Here is a 12,151-nt window from a genome sequence, read left to right as displayed (position 1 = left end):
ATTATTCAGAAGTTATGCCTAGATGACAAACAAAACAAAGAGGGCCTTGTGTTCAGAAGTACTACCCAGCTGATACAAACACTGATCCTCAAAAGTTCAGCTGGCACTCCCCTTGCAAACTGAATGAATGCCTTTTAGACCAATTAAGAAGGCAGCGTTGATATAGGAACTTAGTTTTCTGAATATATGGTCAAGAAAGGATATAAAACCAATTCTCTGTTTGTTGCAAATCTTTAATCCAGTATGGAAAGAGACTTTGTATGTTTCACAAACCTAGATTAAAATATAATTAGCAAAAGTCTTGCAAAATAATAAGGCATTGCTTTCAGGGGGAGAAAATAACCTTGTTAATAGTTGCCATTTTCCAAAGACCATGATGAAAGTTCTGTGCTTTAATTATAACTAAAAATAAACTTTTATAATGCTTAAGGCCAAGAATTGGAGAAGGGGAAGCCCCCCTGAACTCCCATTTAACTAGAAAAGTTGACTTGGGGTGAAGGAAATATAGGGAGGCCATCCCAGCCCTCATAACCATGAATCCCAAGAGCCACACTTAACAAATTGTATGAAGTGAACCAATGCAGGTTGTTCTGTACCACAAGATTATATAACGGTTCCTAGTTGAACAGTCAATGAGCAGCTTTGTTTTCAGGTGCCAGTTCTGCAAATCCAAATGGCAGTTTATAGGTTCTCATGTACATCGAGATATGCCCACTGTGGGTGAGGGGTAGCAACTTGGTTAATATGCCACACTGGCTTTGCATGTCCTGACATGGAGCAAGCCAGGATATGAGAAACTTTTTAACTGGGAATATTGTTGATAGAGGAAGGCATAATAGCACTTCAAGTAATGCCGTTTTGATAATGAAGTTCAATAGGTGGGCCGATCTTTACTTCTTTAATCTGAATTAGGACTATGGAAATGAAATAATGGTTGATATCATATACACCTCCAAGGCAGGCTACACATAGAACAAAAAATAAATGAAAGAAAGGCTGTAATGGTTAAGTCAAAGATCAATCTGTGTTCAGGACCTGATAGTCACAATGGAGATAGCGGAAGTACAACTAAGAAGTTTCTATCTCCCCTGTAATTGTTTTCTAATAATTAGTGCAATCTCCATATTCCATCACTGTTCAAAGCTAAGCATAAGCCTATATTCAAATTACCCTTTATTAAATATATTCTTAATTGGGACGCCGTGAGAACATCTAGAAATGTTTCTATTTAGCTAGCCAGGGATATCATACTTCATTCGGAATCCTAAGATTATTAAATTCCAAGATTGCCTACTCTTCTGAGGAAATGCAAGTGGGGTGGCCTTCCAGAGGGGACATCAGAAGCTCGCGCGCGGCCAAACAAAAAAGGACGACCAAAAGCCACTAAGACCACGAAAGCCAGCACGAGAGGATTATTTTACTGCAGCTGTCGAACGTCAGGAGGAGGTGCGGCCTCGGTTGGAGAAGCCGTCCGATGGCTCCGCCTCCTCGAGAAAGCCTATAAGCAGCCACCGAGGAGGCTCCAGGTTCGTTTCTTCGAAAGCCGCGGCTGAGGCGAGGGTGGGGTGTCTCGCTGCAGCTCTGTTGTCGGCAGGTAAGTGGCGAAGTGAGGTGCTTTACATAGAGAAGCAAGAGGAACAATGCCGGGATTTTTTATTTGTTTTTCTCGCGATTGGCTTTCCTCATCCGCCTCGACCATCTTCGCTTTTATGCCTTAGCTCTGCTTGGAGGCTCCAGAAATTAGTTGCCGCCTGGCCAATCCGAGGGGTTCTGCTGCGGGGAGGCTTCCCTGGGCTCAGACCGGTGGCAATGACGGAATCTTCTTTGCAAAGGCCGTTAGGCGTTTCCAAAGGTGCTTATTCCAAAATGGAAGGTTTTGCGAGTTTTTTTTTCCCCTTGTAAAGCGTCTGCTGGAATGAGTTGCTTCTTTAGCTCGGAAGACTGGCTCCGTCATAAACAAGTATGGGGTGGGTGCAGAACCTCTGTACATCAGTGTCTCTGGCGGTTTCGTGATTTGTCTAGAATGGATCTTTCTAAAGCCTGCCTCCGCCCTTTAGTAGGTAATTGTCTTTGTTTTCTTCTCCTGCATTCTCCTTTCCGCCTCTCGCCCTTCATTAATTGCACTAATAAGGAACCCATTCAACCCAGATGTCTTCGCTTTTCTTTCTTTTTTTTTTTAGCTGCAAGCTTTCCTTCTAGAAAGCCTTGCAGGATCTCGGCGCCTGACTTGCTCTAGAGCAGGGATCTCCAACCTTGGCCACTTTAAGCCTGGAGGACTTCAACTCCCAGAATTTTGGCTGGGGCATTCTGGCAGCTGAAGTCCACCAGACTTAAAGTGGCCAAGGTTGGAGACCTCTGCTCTAGAGAATGCTGAACTTTTGTTTTGGTTGATTTGTAGATCGTGCTGGTTCCTCTTCTGACCATATTGGGAAGATTACATCCTTTTTAGTTGAGAAGTGGTAATTACTTGAATCTATTTGAGTCCTGACCTGAAGATAGTTGTATTTTGTGAAAAGGCTGTGAGTATACAGCTTAATGGAATTTAAAAAAAAAAAAAACAATTTCAAGAAGAGATTGGACAACGGTTTGACCGAAATGGTATAAGGTCTTCTGGTTGATCACTGAGTTGGACAAAAAGTCATCTAAGCTGTTCTATGTTCTAATTTAGCTCGATCCCACTTATGAAATCTCTGTACACTGTCTCGCTTATGAGAAAGCTGGTTATATGTGAAATTGTACCCCCTAGCTAAAAATTGACAGTTTAGTAACACCTTTTCAGATTCACACATGTTATTAACAGACATCCACTTTCATGAACTGTTACTCATCAAGTTTTATGCCTGCCAGCAAAATACTGTTAAAGGATGCACTGCTCACATAATCTAGTTTTTGGATTATATCACTGGGAATAGAAATGTTAAAAGCTCATTAAATCACCATCTCTTAGTGCATGTGGGTGCGCTAGTAAGGAAATGTTTGAGATTTCTTGGTTTATGATGGATATCCACTAGGGTTGAATATTAATTTAAAATTGAATTAATTACATGATAAAATGCAGCTCAATTATTAATCTGCAGGAGGCTCTCATATTTCTCTTTTGTGAGATTTTTTAAAATTAAATGATTCCTTAGTAAAAGTATGAGTGGTAAGCGTCTTAATAGAAAAACGGATTGATGCATGTAATGTATCTGAATCACATTCATTGACGGTCTATGTGGTTGGTTTGCTGATGTTGGCTATCCTGTCCTCAAAGGTTGCAATAATGGAAATTCTTGTCTTTTGAAAATGAATGAGAATGGATTATAAATGTAACAAAAAAATTAAATATTTAGTGAAAATGGCTGTCCATTGTTGGATGGATTTATAAATATGATGCTGTGTTCTACATTTCAAAATAGTTTTGTTTGAATTTGAATATTTAGAAAGTTCTCAGGAAATCTTGAATAGTCTCAAATGGGCAATTTATATTCTGTTTTATAATTTCTTCCATCAAAATATTTATTTTTAGGTTGAATTCTTACTCTTTAACACACAGAACAGGTTTTGTCATAAAGGTAAAACAAGGAAAAATGGAAAATCTAATGCTGTTGCTTTCCTAGGGTAGATCCCAAAAATATGTAGCCATCTTATCTGATTCATAGAACTTGTTCTACAGCCTCCAAATTGGACTATAGAAAATTTTCTAGGATGGATGTGCTAGATAGAAATGATTGTGAAAGAGAAGTTAAGTTTAGATATTTTATTACAACTTATCCTATTTGCCTTTACTGTGATGAGTATATTCAAGGTAATATTGTATAGTATGGAAATATTATATTTTATCTTGCTTTACAATCATGATGAAAGCATTCTATTGTAGAAATAATTTATCAAGCTTTGGAAAAACATGGCCTGAGCACATTTGTAGTGAGATAGAACTAGTAAACTCGTCATTTTTTAAATGGATGGAATAACATAAAAATCCATATTAAGAGATATTATAATACATTAGTTTTATATATATACTTTTATAACTCATTACAATTAACTCAATGCTTTGCACTGAGTTTCTTTTCTAAAACAGCCTTTGAGACTTGAGGCCAAAGTACGTTACATTATTATTAGGTTGTGTACTTTAAAACTTAACATAATTATAAAAACTAAAAATGAAGATTGTCATTGGCTAAAGTTTAAAGACCATATTTAATATAGTACAGATAGTCCTCAACTTACAATGGTTCGTTTAGTGACTGAAGTTACAGTGACACCGAATAAAGTGACTTATGACCAATTTTCACAATGACCGTTGCAGCATCTCTGTGGTCATGTGATTTACATTTGGAAGCTTGACAACTGGTTCATATTTGTGATGGTTGCAATGTCCCAGGTCACGTGATCCCCTTTTGTAAACTTCTGACAAAGTCAGTGGGGAAGCCATATTCACTTAACATGTTACTAATTTAACAATTGGAGTGATTCACTTAATAAACATAACGAGAAAAGTTGTAAAATGGGGCAAACCTCACTTAGCAACATACATTCTTGGCTCAATTGTAGTTGTATGTCAAGGACTATTTGTATTTTCATAGAGGCCTTAGATCTAAAACAGCAAGTATTGAAGTCTGAACAATAACAAATATTCAATGATAAATTGTTTCGGATATAAATAATCAACCTTTCTCTTTGTAGAATGATAGAATAAATCCCCAAGAATTGTTTTGTGGTTTATTAGTACAATATATGTTTTTCTTGCCTGGATTCACAAAATATTGTAAGCTAAAATGTGTTGACCAGTTTGTGGCTCAATGTGATTAGTTTATAGTTCAGTATGGTGTGAGAAAATCTGATTAATTCCATTAACCATGGGTACTGAGTGTTGTGTGAACATAGCCTTTCTCTGTTTTCATTCCAAGGTTTTCATCTTGATTGCCTTTTACATCTTGGACATTGTTTATTTATAGAAAGCTCTTGGTCCTTGGAGGTAACAGTTTTCTGATTAAGTCAGAAAAGTCTAACTTAAGTCATTTATGATGCTAAATCAAAGGCAAGTCTAAAATGGAAACAGACTACCCATTACTGTAAGTGTGAAGCTTGTATATAAATCAGGCAGTGAGATGTATTACATGAAATTTGAGGGCCAACTGCATTTAAAGTCAAACTTCTCAAGTTGTCATACTGTATTAATTTTAAAAGGTAGATAGGTCTTCAGTGAAACATAAGGAGCAGTCATAGTACTTCTAAATTGCTTCATGAAGAACAGTTTTCTGAAACACATCAAGACAGACTGGAGCACTGATTCCTAACTGATTCCTTTGTCTGTTGTCACAGAAATGAAAATGTGAATCATTCATAAAACTATTCAGGGAATACTGTAGATCAGAGTTTCTCAATCTTGACCACATGAAGAGGTGTGGACTTCAACTCCCAGTTCTGAGAGTTGAAGTCTACACATCTTCAAGTGGCCAAGATTGAGAAACACGGCTGCAGATTAAGGGATCTCTAAAGCTTCAAATTTACAATAGATTCTTAGACTCTGAAGAATTGCAGAGATTGTGATATCTTGATAAAAAAAGTAACAAATATTCCTAATAAAAACAGCAAATGTACAAGAACACCAATTTTTATTATTTGTAATAATAACAATGAATTGTTAGATTTGCAAACAGAAGGAAAAATTTTAATTCTTAGTTACTTTGTTGTCAAAACAAACTGGAATGACAAGCTTCTTCTAATCTTTAGGAGATACCACAAAATGTGGGAGTCTTCTAATGTTAAGGTTTTGAAACACATTTGCCTGCCTTGGGCTGATACTTTGAATAGATTTTGAAGAGCAATACTGTAGAACAAAACTATAGGATAAATATATCATTTTTAGGGTAAAGTTTATGAAAAATTACAGTACAAGTACTTGAAGTATATGGCATGTTGTCATTTTTCACTTCCTTTTGATCATTACATGATGCAAAAATCTATGCTGTTATCTAAGATTCTCAAAAATATAGCACTATTGGCATGCTACTACTAAATTATACATGTGCTGCAATGCAACAAATGGGTGAATATGTTTTATTTGTGACTAATTATTAATCCTAGCCATATTCCAATTATGTTTACATCTAAGCAACCATTGCTTAGCAGATCCTATGTTCTACAGGAAATGTACATCATAAACGGAGCCTCACTTTCAGACTATTCTATTATTCTTCACTTAAGCAACAGAAAGAACAGTAAACAGATGCCTGTAATACTGGTGAGCCTCTGTGCTAAAAGAACAATTGAGTGGAGGATAGTGGAAGCTTCCTCCCGCACTGTTCCTTCATCCTAATGTTTGCACTCATTATTGGACAAAAAATTACCAGTCTTCCCAATGAATAGTAGATAAATTTACCACTCTTCCTCTGACAAGCTTACCAGTGCAGGCAAATGCAACTAAAACCTCTGTCTCCCATGGATCTTTGCCAATCTATCAAGTGGGTCTTCATCAGCCAGTAATTAATTGGCACCAGAGGAGGATTATCACTTTCTCTCCCGCTCCAACTTCTTTTGTAGACTGAACCCACTTTTTCTATTACTGAGACTGAATAAGGATTGGAAGTATGGTTAGCACTTCTTTAAGCCACTTTTCAGCATGGATTATAATGCTTGGGGGTTTATGCAAAAAAGGCCTTAGCACATTTTAATCTATGTGCTCAAAGCTTTGTTAGAGACTCCACAGACTTACTTCACAATCTGTTTCTGTTGCTTCCCTCTGGAAGGAAATTTCGAATTATTTATAGCAGGACTATTAGATTCTGTAACAGCTTTGTTCCCTATGACATTTGTCTTATAAATTCACAGATTTATTTATTTTTTGCCATAGATACATTCAAACTAGACTGATGTTTCTCTGTTTTATATATGGGTGTGTGTGTGTGTGTGTGTATGTATATATAATGGTTATATTTTCAGAGCTGAATGCGACAAAATTTCATTTTAATGTATGCTGATAGTATACTTTTAAAGTGACAATCAAGTTCTATATTTCTGTTTCTGTTTCTAATTCTATCCTATTCTATTGTTAATTGTTAACATTTATTTTGCAGACTCACAATGCCAAACTGGGGAGGTGGAAACAAATGTGGAGCCTGCGGCAGAATAGTATACCATGCGGAAGAAGTCCAGTGTGATGGAAGAAGCTTCCACAGATGTTGCTTTCTTTGTAGTAAGTACCTATAAACTCTTTTTGAATGAATTACCAGTATTTGAGCAGTATGAATCATAAGATTATAAATAGCAATCACCTAAATTTAGCATTGAGATGTACATTTGCCACCTTGGGCTCCAAAGAACAAAGGTCAGAATGTAAAATTATATAAGGTTGTATTTTGTAAGTTTGCATTCCATATCTCCTGTGTGATTCATGCAGACTCTTAACTTTGCAGAACAAATGTACAGTTAAAAGAATGCTTTCAGATAGTCATTTAGCTCTGACTAACATTAGCAGGTTTAAAAGAACAGTTAATAAGTAATATAATTTATAATATATTACCATACTTGCTAATGATACACAAGATTGACACTTTGATCCATGTAGACAACTTTAAATATAAAGCTTAACTTAGGTTTATTCTGTTGACAAAATGTACAGAATTATTTCATCAAGATGGAGTTCTCATATTGTATGCTATTCTAGAAATCTACATTTTAAATATCATTTTGAGAAATTATTCACTAGTTTGATACCCTCAATGCTTATATCAAATAAATTAATGATGTGATTTACAGTTGTCAATTTTCTAATTTCATGGATTTTGTTTAGTGGAGACAAAATTGTCTTGGGCTTTTGTCACAGAGGTTGTAGATTGTCTTTAAAAACAGAGTCGATATGATTGTTCAGCTTAGCAATTGTTAAGATGCTGAATTTTTGTACTAAACTTGATTCCTATTTTAGTATCTTCTAATTTTGAACAACTGGCTGATAAGGTGTCATGAACAGTACTGTTCATGGCACCTCATCAGCATTTGATAAATGCTAATTGTAACTTTTATAAAAGAAAAGGAAAAAAATCTGATTAAACTGAAAGTTAAATTTGGAATTTTTATGAGGTACATTTAAACAGAAGCTTCAACAAGTTTCTGCTACCATGAAAGATAATGCTTACAGTAAAAACCATCCAGTGAATGGCAAGGAATGAGAAGAATAACAAATAGTTTTAAAGTTTTATATCTTCTTCACATCGTATAAAACTGAACATCAAGAAGAAATAAGTTTGTAAAATATACAGAATATACTCACTGATGAAGGAGTATATAATTCACCATGGGTGAATAGGCAGCAATATAAATTCAATAAATAAATAAACAATTTAGCTTCTCTAAGCGTGGAATAGAGTTTAATTGTTAAACTTATAATTGGTAAATCCAATGAGTTTCAAAATTGGAAACATAGTGTCTTAGGGAACTGTGAAACATATTGATATGCTGTACACAATTAACTACAATAATTAAACTGAAGCATAGAATCCAATTTAAGTACCTGAACAAAAACTTATACCAAAATCAAAAACAAAACCATTTCTAAAAGTTACTGCAGTGATATAGCTAAACTTTGATTTGAAAAAAAGTGATTTCCAGAGAGGATATTACAGTGAAGATGTGTCTTCACTAAATTTTGCCAACAACAACCTAATTGAGGAAAGGAGACAGATCATATTCCATAAAGAGTTAATTCTTCCACACCATTTATTTCCATTGTCCTTAGCTTGAAAATTTAGAATGGCTCTTCATTTGTATTAACATCTGGTTTGGCTGTGATGATATTGTTTCAGCTTTTATAATCTTGGTTGCAGAGGAATCTTAACTTGTTCAACTATTATGTTCTACTACTATATTTAGTATAGAATTCCTCAAAGCATTACTTTTTTCAGCAAGTCTAAATTGAACTACTTTATTCTTAATTTTTATAAAATGTGTATAATGCAGAACTGTAAGTGATTATATAAAAACTGTTTTAATTCGCTTATTAATACAGAGATGTTTCCGAGCCAACTCAACAAGCAACATACATCTAAAGAAGGAATAAGTAATAAGCTAGTATGGACATGGATTTAAATTGGCTCTATATTTTAGCTGTTTCACACAAAAGTATTAATGAAAGAGCTAGGAAAACAGTCCTTGTTTGGCATAAAGTTGTAGATGTTTTGTAAAGGTAACGTGTCCTTGAGAACTCTTGCATGATTAAACTTATTGGCACTGATGTAAATAGTTCTATGAGGTTTGAAACAAAGAAAAAATGTTTCCTTCATAGCCTCACAAATTAAACTTGGTCAAGCTTCCCTTCTGCAAATGCAAAGTATAGAAGCCAAAGAAGACAGAACATGTTAATAGAACCGAATTTAATATTGTTATTCAAAGAACCAGCCCCCTCAGTATACATAGCTACTGAAACTTTCTTTTAGTTAATAAACATATCTAATTTCTTCCTTAGTGGTATGCCGGAAAAACCTGGATAGCACAACTGTGGCCATGCATGATGAAGAAATATACTGCAAGTCTTGTTATGGGAAAAAATATGGCCCCAAAGGATATGGCTATGGGCAAGGAGCAGGCACTCTCAATATGGACAGAGGAGAAAGGCTTGGCATAAAGCATGATAAGTAGGTGGTACAGCAGTTATTTACCTCTAGCTGACTGCAATTTGAACTGTAGCAAATAACTGGATGTAAAGAAAATAGCCATCTCTTTACCTTAGGTCTAGCTTGATACAGATGTATTACCTGTTAAATACAAACTATCAAGACCACCTTAAAGAAAAAGATCACAGATCACTCTGGTTCTGTATTTGAGCAGTCATGATCTGAGGTTGTTCAGGGGACCAGCATTTGTAGAAAATTGCCAGTTATTTTTTATTTGTATGTAACTGTTTGTTACATCCTGTGAGAGCAAAGCTCAAAAAAGTGAGGTTATCTTTTTGGCAAGATCAATTCCTGCTATTGACTAAAGTGTTTTATGATCAGATGAAACACTCTGAGGAAGAAGTAAACTTCGATCTAATCCCTGGTTGAATTGTGTTAAGATCTTAAACATGAATGTTAGATTGAGCAATCAGTTCAATGTAACACAAATCGTGGCTTCCCACTGGAAGAATATGGTTGTGTGCTCCTCCTCTTCAGCTTACAACTTTGGCTGCAGTGATTTCATCTTGTGTCAAAACAGTATGTTATTGGCTTGCCTCTTCTGGTCACAGAGGCAACAATAATAGCCAAAGCATTATTGAGGAAAGACTTACTCTGTGTCAAGAGATCAATGTGTTATATCCTTTGCCATCTATTTTTGCTCAAGATCTAAAGATTCCTTTTTTCTTTTGTCACAATTGAAGTTGACTTATGGCCCTCCTTGGGTCAATAAAGGCAGTTAGACTTCAACAATATACCATGGTAGAGCAATAGTTGCTCTTAGATGAAGAAATACAAGACCCTGATTTTGCACCCTATTAATAAGAGCTTAATTTAATTTTGCACCCTATTAACAAGACCCTGATTTTGCACCCTATTAATAAGAGCTCAGTCTAACCTGCCTGTTCTTTGCTGATTCAGAAAGAGACTCATTTCAGCAGTTCATGTCATTCTAGCATACCTTCTCATCGACCGACAACAAATCCAAATACTTCAAAATTTGCTCAGAAGTTTGGAGGGGCAGAAAAATGTTCCAGATGTGGTGACTCTGTGTATGCAGCTGAGAAAGTAATAGGAGCTGGAAAGGTAAGGTGACATGCAATAATTTGCAAATGCCTTGGCAAACTATTCTGGACTTCCTTGGTTGATGACCTTGACCTGTTAGAATTGGATTGGTTTTGTTTACTTTAAAATGAATTTTGTAAAAAACAAACACCACCTGGGAATGGGAGCTAATTCATTTTCCCAAATGAATTTGTATCTATGGTAAATGCTTTCTATCAAAAAGAAGTAATCTAACATGAAAAACATAATTATCCCTAGAAGATTAGATTGATTGATTATGTGCCATCAAATTGGTATCAAGTCCTCTTAGTGACCACGTAGATTTTCTCCATGAAAAAAACTATGTTGATCTACTGAAAATGATAAAACACAAGACGTCTGAAATAGTTTATTTTTTTTTTTTAGCCTTGGCACAAAAATTGTTTTCGCTGTGCCAAGTGTGGTAAAAGCCTTGAATCAACAACTCTGACAGAGAAGGACGGCGAAATCTATTGCAAAGGTAAGGTAAAATATCAGAATTGTTCTGGTGTAAGAGATGTAATTTTAAATCTAAAAAGGAGATGGGATTGCCACTAGTTTAATGTCATTTATCACACTGATTTAGTTTAAGGGGATGAAAATGTAAGTGACATATGCTTCAGTTACTGTCATATGAGACTGCTTTATTGAATGGTGAGGGATCTCTATATAATGTATATTCTATGTAACATCTGCACAAGATACATGTGTAGGGAGATTGGTTCACATCAGCAAGTGTAAAAGCACATTATAAACTAATATTCTCTGAATCTGATTATATTTAAAAAAAACAGCTTGTTTGTATTGAATGGAACTAATAGTTTACTCTTTGTCTTTTCAGGTTGTTATGCAAAGAACTTTGGCCCCAAAGGATTTGGCTATGGCCAAGGTGCTGGTGCTCTTGTTCACGCTCAGTGACAGATTAGTTATTTGGCATCCCTTTTTCCAAGGCACAACTTAAAATGCTACCATTTACTGTGAAACAGCTCTTGGCTTATGCGACTGCTTTTCCATAGAGTACCGCATGTATTCCAGTCTTGAAGCAGATTTTTAAATAACCTGTCAATCAATTTCAATAAAGCTTTGTATTTAGACATTCATTTGCATTGAAATGTCTGATGGAAAACGTCATTCACATTCTATCGCTTAAATAACTGCAACTGTTTCTTTTTAAAATAAATTTGAAACATCATGCAGATATTTTATAGCATCATAGAAAATTGGTGTAAAAGTACAGTAATCTAATACAACTATGTCTGGGCTGCATCAGGTAACTTCCAGAAGTTCAGGAAAAAAATGGTGTGATGTCCCTAGCATCCTCCAATTACAAAATTTCAGTTGTAGAAAATAAAATAGAAATTACTTGTAAGCATTGAGCATGTAGCTTTAAAGACTTTTGATATGAAAAAGAGCCCTTGAATTATAATTCATTCTCA

The 12,151-nt window shown here is 35.3% G+C and overlaps 1 protein-coding gene across 4 annotated transcripts; it reads left to right on the top strand.

Moving 5' to 3' along the window:
- The first annotated feature begins 1,450 nt into the window (after positions 1-1,450).
- On the top strand, positions 1,451-11,815 carry CSRP2 (cysteine and glycine rich protein 2). 4 transcript variants are annotated; one of them, XM_026702979.2, is made up of 6 exons: positions 1,451-1,594; positions 7,062-7,180; positions 9,446-9,614; positions 10,574-10,718; positions 11,103-11,196; positions 11,557-11,815. In XM_026702979.2, the coding sequence occupies exons 2-6, from the start codon at positions 7,069-7,071 to the stop codon at positions 11,631-11,633; spliced, it is 597 nt and encodes a 198-aa protein (XP_026558764.1). In that variant the 5' UTR covers positions 1,451-1,594; positions 7,062-7,068; the 3' UTR covers positions 11,634-11,815. The 4 variants fall into 4 exon arrangements, with proteins under 4 accessions (XP_026558764.1, XP_026558983.1, XP_087790608.1 ...); XM_026703198.2 differs by having other exon boundaries at positions 1,452-1,594; positions 10,589-10,718; XM_087934482.1 differs by having other exon boundaries at positions 1,462-1,590.
- Positions 11,816-12,151: the final 336 nt, after the last annotated feature.

Source organism: Pseudonaja textilis, chromosome 5 (assembly GCF_049901715.1).
Source record: "Pseudonaja textilis isolate UNSWEBS1 chromosome 5, rPseTex1.2, whole genome shotgun sequence".
Taxonomy (NCBI): Eukaryota; Metazoa; Chordata; class Lepidosauria; order Squamata; family Elapidae; genus Pseudonaja; species Pseudonaja textilis.
The sequence above is the reverse complement of the archived record's forward strand: the minus strand, read 5'-3'. Positions and strand labels throughout refer to the sequence as shown.